General features: G+C 37.6%; 1 protein-coding gene across 3 annotated transcripts in view; it reads right to left on the reverse strand.

Annotated features, from left to right (window-relative positions):
* SKP1 (S-phase kinase associated protein 1) overlaps positions 1-18,288 on the reverse strand; it is a 20,058-nt gene continuing 1,770 nt past the window's right edge. For all 3 annotated transcript variants that reach the window (XM_081092139.1, XM_081092138.1, XM_081092140.1), the window contains exons 2-6: positions 16,308-16,404; positions 8,032-8,105; positions 5,749-5,892; positions 3,505-3,645; positions 1-874 (exon numbers count right to left, since the gene is read on the reverse strand). In XM_081092139.1, coding sequence (XP_080948265.1) covers positions 839-874; positions 3,505-3,645; positions 5,749-5,892; positions 8,032-8,105; positions 16,308-16,404 — 492 coding nt within the window. In that variant the 3' untranslated portion in view covers positions 1-838. The remainder of the gene's footprint in view (positions 875-3,504; positions 3,646-5,748; positions 5,893-8,031; positions 8,106-16,307; positions 16,405-18,288) is intronic.

Genomic DNA, 18,288 nt, shown 5'->3' on the forward strand with positions numbered 1-18,288 from the left:
TATGTAACTTACTTTTTATTGAAAGTATCTTGCATTCATGCTGGATGCTTTCTGGGTTTTGCCACACATTTTAATGTTAAAGGTTAAATTTTTTTGTTTTTTACATGCAAGTAGTGTAAATAGTTTTGCCCATATGGGATCACTGATTATGAAAAGATGACATACCACAAGGGCTGTCTTTTTTAACTGAAAAGCTAACAACTGCATAGTTATATTTCCCCCAAAATCACAAACTGAGTAGTAACTGAGTCTCTAACCAACATAAGATTAAAAATGCAAAAACAAGTCTTCAGATTCAATTAAGGAAGCCCTACTACATATGGGCTAATCAATACCAGTGGTACTCCTTGACTCCAGGAAGCTGAAAGACATCCTAATAACCCCACTCAGAACATTTACCTCAAGTAGACTTTTCCAGCTCCCAACTCATGAATGAAGATAATACATTGTTAATGCTTTCAGAAAACTTTTGCAAGTTGTTTTATTTACAATGCCAACTTTTGAAAAGTCACTAAACTAAAGTTAACTGGACAATAAACTAGGCAGAAATCGCTTTGCAAAAAGAGGGAAAGCCCAAAATGCCACTTTCTATAGAGAACCCACAATTCAGTTTTATTCAGAGCAAAGAAAAGATATTTTGATCATACTGGAAGAAACTCAGCCACAGGTTTGGAATCTGTACCCAAACTACACATGCAATGAAGACAATATTCTGCTAATACAATTGATTTGCTGCTGCATTTGTCTACTGTTTGCCTAATATTAACAATTATAAACAGAGCAGTGCAACTAGTATTTGGAACAATCCTTACAGTGTTACAGTGTCAGGCACAACTTTTTACTTCTCTTCACACCACTGGTTCTCTTTGCGTACCTAGAAAAAGAGATGGATATAATAAAGTACCTTAAGTAGTCTTTCCTAAGATTAATACTTAGTAATTCATTAATAACCTCCGAGGTTGATCATAAAGAAACAGATGGAAAACTGGAAAAACACCAGGTTAATAGTAAACTTCCTAGTCACCCTTCTTTTCCTCCCCTAGGTTATTTTGCCCTGCTGAAATTATCAAAAAAGCAAAGGCATGCCCAGCCAGTGTGGTTCAACAGTTAAGCATTGACCCAGGAACCAAGAGTTCACTGGTTCAATTCCCTGTCAGGACACATGCCCAGGTGGCAGGCTCCATCCCCAGCAGAAGGCAGCCAATCAATGACTTTCTCTCATCACTGATGTTTTTATCTCTCTTGCCCTCTCCCTTCCCCTCTTGCTAAAAATCAATAAAAACACATTAAAAATCCGTAGCCTGTTTTGCTCAGTGGATAGAGCATCGGCCTGCGGACTAAAGGGTCCACGGTTCGATTCCAGCTGGGGGCACATGCCCGGGTTGCAGGCTCAATTCCCGGTAGGGGGCATGTAGAAGGCAGCCAATCAATGATTCTCTCTCAACATTGATATTTCTTTCTCTTTCTCTCTCTCCTTCCTCTTCTTCCTCTTCTTCTTCTTCTTCTTCTTCTTCTTCTTCTTCTTCTTCTTCTTCTTCTTCTTCTTCTTCTCTCTCTCTCTCTCTCTCTCTCTCTCTCTCTCTCTCCCCCCCTCCCCCCCCTTTCTCTCTGAAATCAGTAATATATATTATTATTATATGCTGGGATATAATGCTGGGATAAAATAATTTCCAACTATTCTTAGGATCTAGCTTCTTGACATTGTTTATAAAAACCAAGTCTTACTGCAATTGTGGATTTGATGCATGCTTTTTATGGCATTACCTGAATGGATTAGCTCGCCCTTCAAAACAAGATATGAAGTAAATGCAAGATTTCAGTCAAGAGACCCCATTACTGAAGTCATGAGTATAACTAACTCTGACCAGAGAGATGTAGGGTTGATTTTGCATTTTTTGTTTGTTGAAAGCAAAGTGTTTTGTTTTATTTTATTTCTTAGTGAAAAGGATTGAGAAAAGTCAGGTCGAATAATGTGTACACTCTGAAAGAATGACCTGCCTAGGTACTTACAAAGAAATTCACCAGGGAAGACATAATCAGGAAGTGGCATTCAATTTGCTCAAAATGCTATTAAAGAGACATTACAAGAGAGAATCCGATTTTGATAGCAACAGATTTGAACCAGGAGCTCTTAGATAAAAAGATCATGTTTTGAGTAGGTTTTATGATACTCTCTCACATACAGAACCTTAGGTTTAAAAGAGTACATGGTTCTTAGAAGATGATGCTGACTGGAACTTCTCCAGGATATTATTATCTCTCATTTGCAAGACAGATTTGCAAAAGGAAATGGATGAAAGGAGTCAAGAGACAAGTTGTGCAGATTTGACAGAACATCTAGCCAGAGTTCCAGGAAGTCAAGTTCATTATCAGTAAGGCATCTGCACAGATGAAGGTAGTCAGAGAAAAGCAATCAAATAAGATATAGCATTAATAATGTGAGAAAAGATGAAAGTCTAAATTAAGAAAGCTTGTCTTCAAGAAAATAGGATTGGTATAAAATATTTTAAATGCATTTATTATCCAGAAGAAATATGACTGTTCAAAATTGAGTAAGACAATGTGTTCTGAAGCATAATAGATATCTGAACCAAGAAAATGCCACATTGCCCATCCAGAAGTCATTTCTATTTGTAAGAGACATGGGCCATAGCATGGCTCATATTTCTTTTCTAAGGGCTGTGATCAAAGCCATACTTCATAAATCATTTAAGTTAAACTGAAGAAAGCATTTGACAAAATAACATGTAGGGGCAAAATGCAAATGATTGTAAGTTAAACACATTTTTACTTATAGAATATAGTAAACTAAGAAACACACTGCATACACAGAGATAGCCATCAACACCCTGCTCTTCTGGCTGAGAATATTGAACAGTAAGATTAAAAAAAAAAAAACAACTTAAAAAACAACAACTAACAATAGACTACACAATCTAATAAAAGCACAATGAACAGAAAAAAAAAGGTATCTTTTTTAAAAATACACACACATATTTTTAAAAAAGCAAAGGCAGAGGGCAATTATAGATTCAGTCACTAGAGCTAACAGAGCAAATTCAAATAGTTCATTTACATTATTCCAGTTTGTAGCTGTGTAAACAAAATCATTCTAATCTATTCACTAATTTCTTCCCTGTTCACGAAGTTGCTCTAAAGTATCCTAGCATCCAACCATCCTGCTTTTCTGAAGTCACTTATGTCTTATATGTAAGGTCCCAGATGCCAAAACTAGTAACTACTAAGGAATAAGTACCAAAGAGCACCTCTGGCTGAAAAGTATATTGTTCTTATGTTTATAAAAAAGCAGTATCGTTCAAGTGTTTAGACTCATTTTAGGACACAGAAGGTACCTGTAATGTTTAAGGACATAGAAAGTATCTACCTCTTACACCCCAAATAGTCAACATTCTTTGATACAGGCACTTTCTTTTCCTGATTATGTTATGGATTTTATTCTCTTTTAAAAAGCATGTGATCAAGAACAAACTATTGGCTACATACCTGGGCTTCCTCTTCTTCAGTAAAGTCATTTTTTATATTGAAGGTCTTGCGAATCTCTTCAGGGGTTTTCCCCTTGATCATATTGGCAACAGTCTTGCATGTAACATCAAGCAAACCTTTGATGTCTAAATAGTTTGCAGCCTGTGAAGTGATTGTTGTTTTCATTAAAGTATATTTGATGGTTTAAACTAAATACAAAGTTAGCAGTTGATAATTCATATCTAATTAAGCTTAAAATGCTACTTTTAAGAAATTAAATGGAGAAGAGTAAATCAGACAACTTTTGTGAAAGATACTTGTTCATACCCTTCATTGTATACCTCTATAATAACGAGTCCTCCTGCTGCCTTAAGTAAACTATATACACTACACCTCAAATGTTAAAGAATTGCCATACTGGGGGTGTGTGTGTGTGCGTGTGTGCGTGCACAACGCAAGTGCACAAGCACCACAGGTCAAATCTTGACATTTAAAGAATTCAAACATAAGCAGTTACAGCATTACATTTTATTGATCTTCTGAAATAATCAGCTTTTGGTTTCTTTGATTTTCTCTCATTTTCTCACTTTCTATTGATTTCTGCTCTTTAACATTCCCTTTGGGTTAATTTCATCTTTCACTAGTTTCTTTTGGTAAAAATTAAATCACTAATTTGAGATTTTTCTTCTTTTCCAATATCAGTGTTTAGTGCTATCAATTCCCCTCTCATGACCCTCAGGAGGAGGAGGGTCATCCTTGTGGTGGGTGTTCCACTGAATGACCTACCACAAAAACAAAAGTTCATTCCTCTGTGGCATCTCACAGATTTTCATGTATTCTGCTTTATTTCCATCCAATTCAAAATACTTTATAATTTTTCTTTTGATTTCTTCTTTGACTCATGGGAAATTTGTTTTTCAGTTTTCAAATATCTGCAAATTTTCCAGATCGCTTTCTGTTACTGATTCCTAATTTAATTCCACTGTGATCAGAAAATACCTTGAATTCTTTCAAACTTGAGACTTATTTTATGGCCCAGAACATATCTAACCTTGATAGCATTTATTTGAATATACACAGAATATGTATTCTGCTGTCACTGGATGTAATGTTCTGTAAATGTCAATTAGGACAAGTTGATCAACAGTGTTACATAAGTCTTCTATATCCTTACTGATTTCTCTACTTGTTTTATCAATTATTTATAGAGAGGCCTTGAAATCTCTATGATTGTAGATTTGTCTGTCTATTAATCTTTGAATTCTATTGGTTTTTGTTTAAATTTTCGGAAGTTTTGCATTTAGGCAGATAAATATTTAGAACTGCTCTGCCCTCTTAATAATGAACTGATTCTGTTATCATTATGTAATGGCTCTTTTTAATCCTGGTAATATTCTTTGCCCTGAAATCTACTTAATATAGTCACTCCAATTTTCTTTTGATTAATATTAGTATAATATATAGCCCCCCCCCTTAAATCTACTGTGTCTTTATATTTAAAGGGAGTTTTTTGTAGGCAGCATAGCTGAGTCTTGCTTTTTTTAATCCAATGTGATAATCTCTCTACCCTTTAATTGTGGTGTTTAGACTATTTACATTTAATGTGATTATTGATATGTGGATTTGAATTCAGAGTGTTAAAATTCAGTTTCAGCCGTAACCGGTTTGGCTCAGTGGATAGAGCGTCGGCCTGCGGACTGAAAAGTCCCAGGTTTGATTCCGGTCAAGGGCATGTACCTTGGTTGCGGGCACATCCCCAGTGGGGGGTGTGCAGGAGGCAGCTGATCGATGTTTCTCATCAATGTTTCTGACTCTCTATCCCTCTCCCTTCCTCTCTATAAAAAATCAATATATATTTTTTTAAATTCAGTATCAATTAATTTAATAAATTAAACTCTCTAAGAAGTCTAAAGGCTCTGAACTAGAGTGTCTTACAGTGTTCCTTAAAAATATACCAGAATAGCAGCTCTCTATGGAGCACACCACACCTTCGCCCATCCCCTTCTTTCTCTAGTGCACTCTCTTTTTCCAGTGTACCCCTATGCCTCTCCTCCCTCTTTCATCTCTCAAGGCACATTATCTCTCTCCCTCTTTCTCCTAAGCTCCAAGGGTCATTCCATTGCCTCTGTAACTTTCTAAATAAATCTTCCCTTATTAAAAAACAAACGAACAGGGGGGCGGGGAGGTTGGGGGTTAATGGGAAATGAGGACACATTTGTAATACCTTAACCAATAAAGAAATTAAAAACAAACAAACAAACTTACCAGAATTAGTTCAAATAGTGTTCCTTGGTCAACTTTGAGGAATTCTTGGTCCCAAACAGGAATATCATCTGTTCGCTTTTCTTTGTTCTCATCATCCTCAGGAGGAGGAGGGTCATCCTTGTGGTGGGTGCACCACTGAATGACCTACAACAGAGCAATAGTTCATTCCTCTGTGGCATTTTATCACAAGGTATTCATTCCACTGCTGGGGCAAGGTTATTCCTATAATGAGCAAAGAACGAGCTAGAAGTTGACTTGAATAATAGTTAGTAGCCAAGCTCGAAAAGCAAATATGGAGCTTGAGGAATCTTCACAATTCTAGAGGGTGGAAGATCTTAGATATCAGCTAAACCTGCAGACTATACTTGACCACATTAAAAAGCTCTTGTGCAAAAAGATAAAGTCACACAGGAAAAGGAATGGAAAATACATACAACTAGCAATGGATTACCCTACAGAATATAAAATTTTAAATATCACTACAAAGAAATAAGCTAAAAACAAACAGGCAATTCATAAATCTGATTAGTAAAACAAGAAGAAATACTCAGCCTCACTAGATGCAAAATTAACACTCTGGTCAGATGCAACTAGTTTATATTGCTAAAAAATATATATATTTTTTAAATAGCAATGTGAGAGAGACACATCAATTGATTGCCTCCTGCATGCAACCCATCTAGGGCCAGGGATCAAGCCTGCAACCAAGGTGCCTGCTTTTGACCAGGAATCGAACCCAGGACCTTCAGTCCGCAGGCCAACACTCTATCCACTAAGCCAAACTGGCTAGGGCATATTAAGATTTTGATACAAATTATTAGCAAAAATAGTGTAAGGGTAACAACCTCTTCTACAGGAGAGTATAAATTGGAATAACCCCTTTGAAAAGTAATTTAGCACTACCTAGTGAGACTGAATATGTACATACATTATCACCAAGCAATTCTAAATACCGACACATACACAAGACTACTCAATGTAATAACAAAACAGGAAAAGCCCACATGCTCCCTTATTAGGGGAATGAACACATTATAATTAAATTTTCAGGAAGCTGATCAGCTAGACTAGAAGTACGATTGTAAAGGCCAAAACCAACACTAAAGTATTAAGCTGTAGAATCTAAGTGGCGGGCAAATGGGTGTTTTCTGTATGATTAAAATTTTTCCACAGTATTTAATATTGGGGGAAATGCTGAGGAAAAAGTGGCAGAGCAAGAAATTTTACTGCCAGGATGCAAAAAAAGTAAAGAGCTATTTCAAGAAGGAAAAGCCAAGAATAAGGGGATTTAATGAAATAAACAATAGCTTTTTAAGAAGTATTCCAGTCTTGTAAGAAAAGGAGCACATAGGCCCAGCTGGTTTGGCTCAGTGGATAGAGCATCAGCCTGCAGACTGAAGGGTCTCAGGTTCAATTCCTGGTCAGGGCACATGCCTGGGTTGTAGGCTCGATCCCCAGTGTGGGGTGTGCAAGAGGCAGCTGATTAGTGATTTTCTCTCATCACTAATGTTTCTATCTCTCTTTCCCTCTCCCTTCATCTCTGAAATCAATAAAAATATATATATATTTTAAAAAGGAGCAATCAGTACTTGCTTATATAGGCATTAAAAAAAACTCTTGAAAGGAAATAAAAGAAAGTAATGTTTATTATTATTTATGGAGGTTTCTGGTCAGATGAGAGGCAGATTTTTATCATATATTTTTAGGTTTTGGATCATGTGATTATTCAGTATACTTAAGGTTTAAATAATCTTTTTTTAAAATATATTTTTCTCTAGCCATTTTCCTCTAAGTCTAGCCAGTTTTCCCCCCAATGTGGAAACTAGTTGCTGTTGTTTTTTTTTTAGATAAGAATTCAATTTAAATAGCTGGTTCTGTTAAGGAGCCATGTGACCTGAAACACTAAAACCCTATTCAATGTGGAGAGTCGTTTATGCTTAGACACAAGGTAAGGTGATCAACTGAGATAACAAAAGTACATCTCTTATTCTCAAGTTCCCTTTGAGGCACCCATTCAGTGGACAAACAACACAAGAATTTTCCTTTCTGCTAGTCACATATAGTCATATTTAAGTAATTTAAATGTGTTAATGAAAAGACTAGACAATTCAAACTCACAGGGCCAGGTTAAATAAACTACAACAAATACTTAGTCAATGATACTACAAAGAGTTCTAAATTTTTTTAAAAGGAAGCTATTTCTTTAACAATATAGAAAGATCACCAGGATACTATTAATGAAGAAAAAAAAATCACATACAAGTATATAGCTTGCTAATTTACCTTTTTTAATATTGCTGCATTAACATTTGGTAGAGGAACTGGGTCATCATCGCCTTCATCATCCATTCCCAAATCTAACAAAACCAGAAGAGATTTGCCATTATTCTAACTCCATTATAACATTTATACGAAACTAGGCTATTTCTCAAACAAGTGACTAGCATGACATGTCTGAAAGAGTATAAAAAGTACTTTACTAAGAATAGTTCTTTTAACAGCATTTAAAACTGGTGGTTCCTAATAAAAAGTACATGAACCAAAAAAAAAAAAAAAGTCCATGAACCACCCAAAACTATATGAAGTTGTGAGTGGACAAATATAGTAATATTATATCAAAAGATTTCTTAAATAGGAAGAAAATTATTTAATAAATGTGACTGAGATGGCTGGGCAACCATTTAGAAAAAACACACAAACTAAACTCTTATCCTCATTCTTTATACTAAACTCTTTAACTGGACTGCATTTAAAAAAATAAAACAATGACAGGTATCACATGTAACAGAATCTCACACAACATACACAACATATCACGCAGTCACTGACAAAAACAAGGCAGGCAGCTCCATACCTACTGGTATAATTTCAAGATTAAAGTTTTTAAAAATAAAATACATGTTATCTGAATAAAAAAGGGAATATATATTTATATTTAAAATATTTATATTTAAAATAAGGAACTGTTAAAAATATATCATTGAGAGACTCAGTTTCAGGGTATAACCTTTAGTGTTACTCATCGTGTGCATATTACCTATAATTTTGAATCTGTAAGTTTCTCTGATTAAAAGGCCTACCTTTCCGCCCTGACCGGTTTGGCTCAGTGGATAGAGCATCGGCCTGCGGACTCAAGGGTCGCAGGTTCGATTCCAGTCAAGGGCATGTACCTTGGTTGTGGGCACATCCCCAGTAGGGAGTGTGCGGGAGGCAGCTGATCGATGTTTCTCTCCCATCGATGCTTCTAACTATCTCTCTCCCTTCCTCTCTGTGAAAAATCAATAAAATATATTTAAAAAAAAAAAAAAAAAAGGCCTACCTTTCCAATTCTCAAAGTGGCTAGTAAACTCCAAAGACAAAACTGAACATAAAAATCCTATTTTTAAAGACTAGTAGCCCGGTGCACGAAATTCGTGCACATTAAAAGGGAATTAATTGCCCTAACCGGTTTGGCTCAGTGGATAGAGCATCGGCCTGCGGACTCAAGGGTCCCAGTTCGATTCCGGTCAAGGGCATGTACCTTGGTTGTGGGCACATCCCCAGTGGGGAGTGTGCAGGAGGCAGCTGATCAATGTTTCTCTCTCATCGATGTTTCTAACTCTCTATCCCTCTCCCTTCCTCTCTGTAAAAAATCAATAAATATTTTTTTAAAAAAGGAATTAATTAGCAGAGATATTTTAACATTGCTATTTGCCCTTTCTCTATAGAAATGTGAGAGATGAAAGGAAATTAGTAAAATGTATATGAAAATAATATATAGATTTATTAATAAACAGTAACAAAAGGATATAACAACAGAGACATGATATAAAAATGACAAAAACATATGAAAACAAAAACATGATATAAAAACTGTGATGCAAACAATGACTGATAAAGTGATTAAAATTATTCTAATATCTCCCTGTACACCACATTAAGAGTGAAAACACTTTCGGAGTGCTTGACTAATTTCCCTTGTGATGAAGTACTTAGAACTTTAACTGTAACATCACATGCTCTTCAAACTCGAGAGAAAGCAACATATAAGTGACCATGTGCAAAAACGGGTTCAGGTAGGAACATGCCTACTCTGTCTAGAGTTTGTCCTTGTGATTTATTAATAGTCATCACACATGCTGGCATTAAGGGAAACCATCGTCAAATCAATTTAAATGGGAGGCCAGTGTCAGAGGGGGACAAATTAATTCTTGGAATCAGAACAGCCTCTCCCTCTGCAGATCCTGTTAATACTTCAGCTTCAATAATGTTAGGTCGTAATCTTTTGATAATAAATCTGGTACCATTACAAAGACCCCATTTACTATTGATATTTCTCAATAGCATGATGATTACACCCACTTTCAATTTTAATTTATGACATGGCATTCCCGAAGGAGTAATACTATTCAGAAATTCGATGGGGAAATTTTCCTTTGTTTCTTTGTTATGAGGTGGGGCCACAACATTAGTAACAAAGAAACAGAATTAAAACTTTATTGTGGGGAGCCGCTACAGTGTTCTGGACAGATTCAAGCCTTGGACTGATGAGAGGGCACAGTCCTCTCATTGTCACGTGCAACTCCCAGCTTGGAGGGCAGGGCCCTCCCAGCACAATTATAGCCAACAGCTGTATTTGTAAGCTTGAACCTATGGTCGGAACACGTGGCCCCGTGTGCCTGAGTGATGTGGGCTTGTTAGAGTTCAGGTGCATGTAGTTGAGTAGGATTGAAACCCAGGGGAATGTTTGTAAACATCTTGGTCACGCCCTTACTTTGCCTGGTAGCATCTGCTATTAACTAAAGGCATGGCTGTGGGCGTGGTCGCTGTCTCTCAGAAAAGCGAGACCCGGCTTTCATCCTCTTGTCTGTCTTTTCTAAGCCTTTCAGCTGCCCCACTCAGGTTCACCCCTTGCCATGCTGGCACGAGGCACATTGAGAAAGATCTGCCTCCACGATCCCAGGGTGGGTTCCTGCCTCAAACTCTGCCCTTACAGGAAGCAGCTCCGGGAAACAGCTCGGGGGAGGGCGCAGCCGTTGCCAAGACAACCCCTGTAGGACTGACTTCCTTCCGTCTGTATGTGATGAACCCCACCCATGGTTTTTATATAAGTAGATTTGTCTTTTGAGGACAGTGGATGGGGAGTGAGGGAGGAGGGTGGGGTGGGAACTGGGTGGAGGGGAGTTATGGGGGGAAAAAAGAGGAACAAATGTAATAATCTGAACGATAAAGATTTAATTAATAAAAAATAAAATAAAATAAAATAAAATAGATTTGTCTTTAAAGATTCTATATAATATTTTCAAACCAAATGGATTTGTCCTTAGGTATCTACACAACTAAAAAAAGGTGCTAAAGAAAAGTCAGTTAATAGTTAGCACATACCAAGATTAGAGACCAAAAGTTACTACAGTACTATATCGGTGTAGCACAGTATCAGTTATACTGACATGACCCATGTTGAATCAAACAATTTAGTCCCTGATATATCCAGGTGCTGTCCCAGGCAGTTAAGAGTCAGCAATGAGCCCTGACCAGTTTGGCTCAGTGGATAGAGCATCGGCCTGCGGACTCAAGGGTCCCAAGTTCGATTCCGGTCAAGGGCAAGTACCTTGGTTGCGGGCACATCCCCAGTGGGAAGTGTGCAGGAGGCAGCTGATCGATGTTTCTCTCTCGTTGATGTTTCTAACTCTCTGTCCCTCTCCCTTCCTCTCTGTAAAAAATCAATAAAATATATTTAAAAAAAGAAAGAGTCAGCAATGAATACAGAATGGGAGGAATTGTTGCAATTTTAGAGATCAGGATGTCTCAAGGAGATGAAGACATGACGTTTCAGCATAATTTTAGAGGAGGGAACACCTAAGCAGAGGAAATGGCAAATGGGAAGGCCTTCTGACGGGAGTGTCTGGCATGCTCTAAAAACACTAGAGAACCAAGTGTTGCTAGAGCAGGATGGGCAAGGGTGAAAGGAACAGAAAAGATTAATAACAGGGGGCCTGACAGTAATAGGGCCTTCTGCATTTTTGGCTACTGTATTGGTTAAAGATGATAGAGAGCAGAGGGAAACCAATTATGGGGCTAGCAATAATCCAGGCACAAGATGATAGCTTAAAGATTTACAGCCATGAAAAAATTAAGAAATGGTCTAATTCTGTATGCATTTTGAAGGTAGGGGCAATAGGACTTGCCAACAGATAGGAAGTAGAATGTGAAAGGAGTCAGAGAAGACAAGGTTTAAGACATGATGAACTAGATGGAATTGCCATTAATTCATATGGAGAAGGCTGTCCGAGAACTGTGATTTTGGAGGGCAGAAAATCAAGGACTCTACTTTCTTAAGTATGAGATAGAAATTAGATACAATAGATTTAAATCAGATACCTAAGGGTAGACAAGGTGGTTAAATATGCAAGTCTAAAAATCAAGAGATCAGAACTGTAGGTAAGTTTGGGAATTGGTGTTTAGATGGTTTACAACACTACTAGAGGCCTAGTGCATGAAATTCATACGGGGCGGGGGGAGAGTCCTTCAGCCCAGCCTGCACCTGCTCCAATCTGGGACCCCTCGGGGGATGTCCGACTGCCGGTTTAGGCCCAATCCCTCAGTCAGACATCCCTCTGGCAATCCAGGACCACTGGCTCCTAACCACTCACCTGCCTGCCTAATGACCCTAACTGCTCCCCTGCCTGCCTGGCTGCCCCTAACGGCCCTCCCTGCCAGCCTAGTTGCCCCCAATATGCATATGGCTGGGGTCCCTCAGCCCGGCCTGTGCCCTCTCGCAGTCCGGAAGCCCTCAGGGGATGTCCTCGGGGGAGCGGGCCTAAGTCAGCAGTCAGACATCCTTAGCTCTGCTATAGAGGCGGGAGAGGCTCCCACCACTACTGCTGAGCTTGCCAACCGTAGGCCTAGCTCAGGGCTTCTGGCTGAGTGGCACTCCCCCCGTGGGAGCACACTGACCACCAGGGAGCAGCTGCTGCATTGAGCGTCTGCCCCCTGGTGATCAGTGTGCGTCATAGCGACTGGTTGTTCCACCGTTTCGTCAATTTGCATATTAGCCTTTTATTATATAGGATGAGACTAGATGAGAAGACCAAGAGAATAATAAATCAGTATAAATATAATGAAGAGGCCCAATGATTAAGTACACCTTGGGGAACTTCAGGCTTTAAAAACAAGGAGACAGAAGGCTGTGACAGAGGTACAGTACTAGTAAGTAAAGTATCCAGGAAACCAAAAAAAAAAAAAGTATCCAGGAAACCAAATGTAGAAAAGAATGACCAACTGTCACATGCTGTCAATAGGTTTAGATGAGAAATGAAACAAGATGATGCACTTGACAACACGTAGTTTCAAAAAGTATCTTATTTTCCTGTATATGTTAGGGTTACTCATCTCCCCTCTCCTCCTTCCCACCAATGTCTTTTCCTGATCCCATCTCTGCTCAGAGTAAAACTAAAATATGATACTATCCTGTCCTAGCTTGTATGGCTCAGTTGGTTGAGCACTGTCCCATACATCAAGAGGTTGCTGGTTGACTCTGGGCCAAAGCACATGCCTGGGTTGTGGGCTGATCTCCAGTAGAGGGCATGCAGTAGGCAGCCAATCCATGTTTCTATCTCACTGATATTTCTCTCTCCCTTCCTCTCTAAAATCAATAAAAACATATTTTTAAATAAAAATAATAATATCCCAATTTGGATCAAGCCACTTACCCTTTTCCTGAACTAGTAGAAAATATTTTTTAATCAGAAAGAAGAGAAAAAAGTTTTACTATGTGAAATACTTGTGTTTGAGGAATTAAGATTTAGAGAAAACATAATACAAAAGACCATCTTGCTTAAATCCCAATGTTATTTAGAATAAGGCTTAAGTCACATTAAAAATAAGGGCCTTAGCCCTGGCTGTTTTGGCTCAGTGGCGAGTGTCATCTTGCTGACTGTGCTGACTGAATGGTCCCAGGTTCGATTCCAGTCGAGGGCACATGCCCAGGTTGCAGGCTTGATCCCCAGTAGGGGATGTGCAGGAGGGCCATTCAATGACTCTCTCTCATTATTGATGTTTCTCTTTCTCCCTTTCCCTTCCTCTCTGAAATCAATAAAAATATACGAAAAAATTGAAAAAAATAAGGGCCTTAGCCTTGGCTAGTGTGGCTCAGTTGGTTGGAGTGTTGTCCCAAGCACCAAAGGGTCATAGGTTCAATTCTCGAACAGGGCACATAAGCAGGTTTCAGGTTCAATCCCAGGTCAGGTAGCGTAGGGGAGGCAAACAAACGACCTTTCTCTCACACATCGATGTCTCTCTCTCTCTTTCTCTCTCTCTCTCAAATCAATAAAAACCTATCCTCTGGTAAATACTAAATAAAAAAATAAAAATGGTTGCAAAGGATTACTTCTTTAACATTTAAACTAAAGATTTGCTGGGGCTTTTTTGCATTTAGACTGAATGCACAAGTAGCAACAGTCATTCCTTAAAGCTATTTAGTTTTAAGAACTTCTGAGAGGCATCTGTATCCTGATACCATACCCTGTACCTGAACAAATCAGTCAATCCACATGTACAAAACCAAGATTTTCACTTCTGATTGTCCTGTGATTATAAGTTTATATTTATGTTTTCTAAGTCACAAAAAAACCCATATTAGAGATATTGCAGATGCAAAACCAGGAAAGCAGTAAGTTGCTGAATTCAATAGACTCAAGTCCTCAAGAGGCTCAACTTCTAGATAAACCATCGGTATTTAAGACAAAGTCAAATGCCATGGAGGAAATGAATCATTTAACTGTTGCTATCATGCCACTTGATTCAGTGGGCAAAGTTGGTGTGGAAAACCTTCAAGGAGCCCTATGTTCTTACATTGGCAAATGCTTCTTTGAAGTAGTACAAAACAGATTAATGTGCCAGGCACCAACTAAGATGAAATAAAGAACACTTTCATTGCTAAATCAAGTATTCACGCAACAATTGTGATATCAGTTTCTACATCTTCTAGATAAAGCCTTACTCACCTGCCTTTAGGGACACTTGGATTTTTTCATACTTGATGAATAGTGACCGTAGGATATACCAAGGGTTTAACAACTTAACAGAAATTATCTATGTATGTAAGTTACTAGAATACAGGAATGTAAGAACCACATGATTGGTATCAATGACCAAAAAGAATTATATGTTGTTTTTATCAGCCAACAGAAGTCACACACTGAGAAAAGAGAAGACACACCCTCTGCAATTCAGCTTCCGCCTTTACCACACCTATTATCTGCTGTTGTTAGAAATCCTCTAGCTTATTAATCGTAAAATCCTAAGTGATCAGTCAACAGTATATGAATCCAACAATCAGTCTGTTCACCTCAAAATGCCTCCCTCTTACCTTGGCTTTCACAAATACTACTTCACTGATTCTCCACTCCTGACTGCTACATTCCTGCCCCAATTTCATTTACTGCCATAGATACTTCCATTCCTCTCAAGCCCATTCTTCAGCTCTACCAACTACAGTATCACAATTTCATCCGACCCCAAAAACGCAACTAAAAACCATGATTTTACTTTTCTTTAACACATCCTCTCTACTGCAGAACAATCTTCCAAAACATCCTAATTCTACTAGATTTGAAATATCACCTAAGACTACAAAATGCGGTCTCTCCACAAGCCTGAAGAATAGCATCAGCCAAGATGTTCCCACAGCACCTTTTGGCACACAATTTTATTAATGCACTAATTATATATACCATGTGGCAGTTTGACTTCTTTCGTGTCTGTCTCCCTTCCTGGTTTAAAAATCCTTCAAGAGCAAAAACTATTTCTCACTTACCTTCTTTTCACCAGAATATAGCTAGTGCTTGGCACATAACTCACTTAAATATCTGTAAGCTACATATCTTCCCTATATAAAAGCATTTGATATTTGAAAAATTAAGAAATGGTCTAATTATTGAAGAACACTCTTATTACTAGTAAATTTTCCCCTCCCCACCAATTCTAGAGACTGATTTGTATGTCTCCATTTTATATTTATGTCCACCAGCCCACTGGTAATACTAAGAAGAGATCCACATTAACTAGTAAAAAATTTCAAAAATGTTTCAGAACCGGTTTTTCTGTCTTACTTCTTTGTTGTGCTGCACATACACTTTGCAGTAGTTTCAGAGGAATGACAAACTAGACAAAAGGGAAAACTTGGTTAAAAAAAAACAAACACACATCTACTCGGTTTACAATCTACTCAGTTTACTCCTGTTGAAACCAGGTGCTCTATTTAACTACCTTATAGAAAGGATCTCTTTTCCAAAGGCTTTAATTTTTGTCATTAGAAATTGTGAATCTAAATTTACTCGAAACTGAAAATTGATCTTATCTATTTAATAGGGGGGAAAAAAATCTCATTATTTCAGACAATGCAGAAGAGATGACCTGTATCAAAAAAATGCAGTTAATACTTTAAATTTAAAAAAGGTAAACTTAACCCCTTCATATTCTTGAGAACTTTGACAGATTACTTGTATAAATTCAATGTTCACAGGTTATCTCAAACTATTTATTTTTTCCCCCTGACCCAGGCTTTTAAAATAAGTTACCTTCTAACATGGTCTTGATAGTCACAGATTGTTTGGCAATTTCAACATCAACTTCAAATATCTCTCCATCAGAACTCTGCAATTTAATTGAAGGCATCTAAAAAAAAAAAGGCATTATATTGAATCTGAAATTTACAAGATATTATTTCCATACACTACTGATTTTTTAAAAGTAAAATCAAGGTTTTTTGTTGGTTTATGGGGGGTGGGATTACTCTGTTAAAAGCCCTCTATAACTATAAAATCCTAAAAACCTTTAGTATATAGCCCTGTAAAACACTGTGAGTGGTTATTCACGGGCTAACATACAAGTGTTTCTAAAAAATTCTTTCAAAGTATAATTCCTAGAAACAGAAGCTCTTAAGGCCTTCCCTACTGAACTCATTGCTGGTTTAAATTTAAAGTTACATTCCATACTTTTGATGCAAAATATTTCTAAAATGGGACTTACTTTTTTTGTCTGCCTTTCTGCTTTCACTCAATACTGACTACTGCATTTGAAGTTAACTGTCACAGTTAACTACCTGCAAACCTGAGGGAGGGCAGTCCAAAATAAATAAAGCTACCAAATAAGATAGTAATTTTCCTCTAGTGAAACTTACCAATGAAAAATAAGTTCAAATCCAAAGTTGATCATGACATACTTATTTATGTTTGGAGCAATACAAGATCATATAACAGAATAAAGAGATAAGGATAAACAGATGTCAATCTAATTCCCTATGCCAAATAAGAAACAAATTGCACAGCGTCCTTTTTATCTTTCATTACTGACTGTCCAGGTGTCCAAGTTTGAGATCTTCTGCCAAAATCCTCATAGTAATAACCTACTACTCTTTTCAAAAATGTATTTATTAACTAAGATTGAGTCATTAGGAAAAAGACACCTCTTACATGAAAGGTAATCGAGCAATTAACTTCAAAGGACTTGAATTCTGGCAAAAAAAAATTGTTTAAAATTAAAAATTCTAAGCCAGCAATTTCTTACCATCTTCGCATTCTTCTGGAGAAGAGGGTGGGGGAAGAGAGAAAGGTAGCAATACCTGCCCATAAAGATTAATTCAAGACCTCTTCAAATTTCAAGTACAGATTTTATGATCCTTTTATTTTGTTTGTTTTATTTTTTGTTAATCCTCACTAGAGGATATTTTTCCATTGATTTTTAGAGAGAATGGAGGGGGAGAGACAAGGAGAGGGAAACACTGATGTGAGACACACATCCATTGGTAGCCTCCCACACGGGATGAGCCTGCAACCAGAATCGCACTCGGGACACTTTAGTCCAGTGGTTCTCAACCTGTGGGTCGCGACCCCTTTGGGGGTCGAGCGACCCTTTCACAGGGGTCGCCTAAGACCATCGGAAAACACATATTGAATATATAAGTACATATTGTTTTTGTGATTAATTACTATGCTTTAATTATGTTCAATTTGTAACAATGAAAATACATCCTACATATCAGATATTTACATTACGATTCATAACAGTAGCAAAATTACAGTTATGAAGTAGCAACGAAAATAATTTTATGGTTGGGGGTCACCACAACATGAGGAACTGTATTAAAGGGTCGCGGCATTAGGAAGGTTGAGAACCACTGCTTTAGTCCATGGGCCGACACCTCTATCCACTCAGCCAAACTGGCTGGGGCTCAAGTATAAATTTTAAAGGCTTCTGAGAGTCTTAATCCTGTGATGTCACTATTAACGTGAACGTGGATAATTTGGCATTTAAAACATTCATTCATTTTAGGTTTAAAGACTTAAGTCCCATTAAATCAGTTAAAATGTTCATTCAGCTTTTCCCAGACAATTATCTCCATCCCCCAGACAGACAAGCTATTAGGGAAAGGAAGCAAAAAGGTAAAGGTATGTTTTAAAACCAGGCACTGAAATATCCTCTCACTGACCCATGGTTGTACAGAATTGAATTTCGCTTTTCAGTTTACAAATATGTCTGCTTCTCCATGTTGCTTCGTGC

Source organism: Myotis nattereri (genome assembly GCF_964212035.1).
Source record: "Myotis nattereri genome assembly, chromosome: 5".
Taxonomy (NCBI): Eukaryota; Metazoa; Chordata; class Mammalia; order Chiroptera; family Vespertilionidae; genus Myotis; species Myotis nattereri.